The sequence below is a fragment of the Emiliania huxleyi genome, assembly GCF_000372725.1.
Source record: "Emiliania huxleyi CCMP1516 chromosome Unknown EMIHUscaffold_160, whole genome shotgun sequence".
Lineage (NCBI taxonomy): Eukaryota > Haptophyta > Isochrysidales > Noelaerhabdaceae > Emiliania > Emiliania huxleyi.
The window spans coordinates 285,643-288,342 of NW_005200981.1; the positions used below are offsets into that span (position 1 = coordinate 285,643).

A 2,700-nucleotide genomic window follows, 5' to 3' on the forward strand; every position below is an offset into this window, starting at 1 on the left:
AGTGGCGGACGCGCGCGGACGGTCTGGGGGGCCGAGGCGCGGAGGAGGAGAAGAGGAGCCGAGGAGCCGCCGGGCCGCGACCTGCAGAGCGTGTGGCAGTGCCGCGTGGCCTCGCCAGAGAGACGAGATGGGCGAGGGCGGCCGTAGTGCGAGGCCGGCCGCGAGCGACTGCGCGAAGCGCCTCTCGAGGTCGTTGCGGAGCTGCAGCTGCAGCGAGCGCGCCTCGTCGTCGTTTGGCGCGATGCCGCCCCCGATGTAGCTGAGCAGCCGCGGGTCGAGCGGCTCGCCAAAGGAGGTCACCTGAGAGGGGCGGCGCGGAAAGGTGTGCGGGGAGAGGGCCGCGCCACATGGGGGGCCGCGGTGCCTCCGTGCGCGCGCCGAGGAGGCTTGCGACACGTGGCCGCGCGTTGCGGCGCTCGCGTCGACGAGCGGAGAGAGTTGCTCGCGCACGGTCCGGGCCACGGGGTCGCTGGGGCTGCTGGCGTTGGCGCTGGCCGTGCCGCCGGTGGCGGCGAGCTCGAGCAGCTGCGCGGCGCGCGCCTCGACGTACTCTTGCGGAAGGAGCGGGCAGCTGCGCGTGTGGCTGCCTCGCTCGAAGCCGGCCGAGGTGGCGAGGAGCAGCTCTCGGCTCACGGAGGGCGGAGGCTCGACGACGCGCGCAAAGGGCGAGACGCGGCGCAGCCAGCGCAGCTGCTTCTCGATAGCGAGGACCAGCTGCCAGTTGACGTAAAAGAAGGCGGTCGGCGATGTGAGCTGCAGCGAGCAAGAGCGGCCGGACATACTTGAGCGCGAGGCGAGGCCGGGGATCGGCAGCGCGCCGTCGTAGCAGAGCAGGTCGTAGCCGTCGGTGCCGAGGAGCACGTTGTCGACTTCACAGATGGCCTGCGGGCGCGCGATTGGATCAGAGAGGGGAGCGTGGCATGCGCAGGGAGGCGTGCGCGGGCGGCGAGCCTGCAGCCGCTCCGGCGTCAGCAGCGGCTCACCTCCAGCTGAATAGACGAGCACCACGGCGCTGTCGAGCGAGGAGAGGACGGTGCGAGGGCGTGCGCGGCTACCAGCCGCCCAGGCGTCCGCAGCCTTGAGTGCAGCGTTGGCGAGGTCCATCTCGTCAACGGCTGGCGCTCCTCGTACGAGGAGTTCGAACGCGCCATAATTTTGAAAGTGCGTGCGGCCAAGCAGCAGGAGCAGGCCGCCGCTGACCCACGCCGAGGCGAAGAGAAGGGAGGCGAGCGCGCAGGCGTGGCGGACCAGGAAGCTGCTGTAAGCTTTCAGCATTCTTCGACCGCCGCGCAGCAGGCGCCGTCCCCTTCAGGATATCGGTGTCGAAACACCGCTCTGACAGCGCTCACAGCTGAGGTCAGACCGACCAAGTGACTGGGACACATCAAGTGCCGGAGTCCCAGTAGGTACCCAGTGAGCCGCCCACTGGGTCGATATGGGCCCCAATGGGCGAGGCGGCTCGCCCCCACTGGGCCCCCGCCCCCTCCCCAGTGTGCAGCTCGCTCGGTCTCCCCAGTCCCCACTGGGCAGGTCTCGGTCTCCCCACTGAGGGAGAAGAGACTCCCACTGAGCCCCCCACTGGGAAGCTCCTTCTTCCCACAACTGAGTCTCTCGGGGAACAACGAGCTTCCCACGCACACTGAGTCTCTCAAGAAGGAGCTTCCCAGTGGGGGGCTCAGTGGGAGTCTCTTCTCCCTCTCAGAGCTCAGTGGGGAGATCGAGAGCTGCCCAGTGGGGAGACCGAGAGCTGCACACTGGGGAGGGGGCGGGGGCCCAGTGGGGGCGAGCCGCGACCCACTGGGTGGCCCCACTGGGGCCGCGGGCGGTCTCCCCAGTGGCAGTGGTGGAACCTACAACCTTGCTTGCAGTCGTATACGCTACACCTCCAGTACTTGCACCGGCACTTGATGTGTCCCAGTCACTTGGTCGGTCTGACCTTCCTAAGGGTTACCCGGTAGGGGAGAGAAGGCGTTGCGCATATTTCATGCTGGTCGTAGTCAGGCGTATACACCTTCCTTCTAATTAGTAATTTTTCCCGCCCGATCAAGGCACGGCCAAAGAGCCGTCACCGGTGCAGGACCACGTCCGCCTTTCACGTGACCTCCGCCGCCCCCCTGAGCTTGCGCCGCTTGCTGCTCTCCTCCGCCTCGCGCGGCGCAAGCGCGAGCGGCGTCTGGGCCTAAAAAAGTAAACATAAGGTCGGACGAACGAAATCACAAGCGGCGCGTCTGCGCCTGGGCGACAAACCTGTGCGCGAGGGCGCAGCGGCGGCGCCCCCTCGCCCTCGCCCTCTCCGCGCGTCTCCTCGGCTAGCTCGCCAAAGACGCTCGTGCAGGGCGGCGAGAAGGAGGTTGGCCCTACGGGCGCCGCCCCCGCCGCGCCGCCCTCAGCCGCCGCGTCACCCGCCGCCGCCTCGCCGATCTGCGCCGACAGCCAGCCGGCCGCCGCGTCGACCGAACCGACCAGCTGCGCGTCGAATGCGTGGCCTTCGACCCGACTCGCAGCGAGCAGCAGGCGAGGCACGTGGTGCGACAAGCTCGCGAGGATCGACGCTGCGTGCGTCCCCGCCGGCGGCGGCTGGCCGAGCACGAGGCAGGCGTCGGCGCGCGGCAATTGCGTGCGTAGGCCATCCTCCAAGCCGCGGCACGGAGCCGGGTCGTCCGTGCACGCGAGGGCGGGGACGATGTGGTGAGCTCGTGG

At 69.2% G+C, this 2,700-nt stretch overlaps 1 protein-coding gene across 1 annotated transcript in view; it reads right to left on the reverse strand.

Moving 5' to 3' along the window:
* The window catches only part of EMIHUDRAFT_441676 (hypothetical protein), a 1,958-nt gene extending 668 nt beyond the window's left edge, over positions 1-1,290 (reverse strand). The window contains exons 1-3 of the mRNA XM_005785439.1: positions 952-1,290; positions 379-882; positions 4-300 (exon numbers count right to left, since the gene is read on the reverse strand). Of these exons, the coding sequence (XP_005785496.1) occupies positions 4-300; positions 379-882; positions 952-1,275 (1,125 nt within the window). The 5' untranslated portion in view covers positions 1,276-1,290. The remainder of the gene's footprint in view (positions 1-3; positions 301-378; positions 883-951) is intronic.
* Between the last annotated feature and the right edge of the window lie 1,410 nt (positions 1,291-2,700).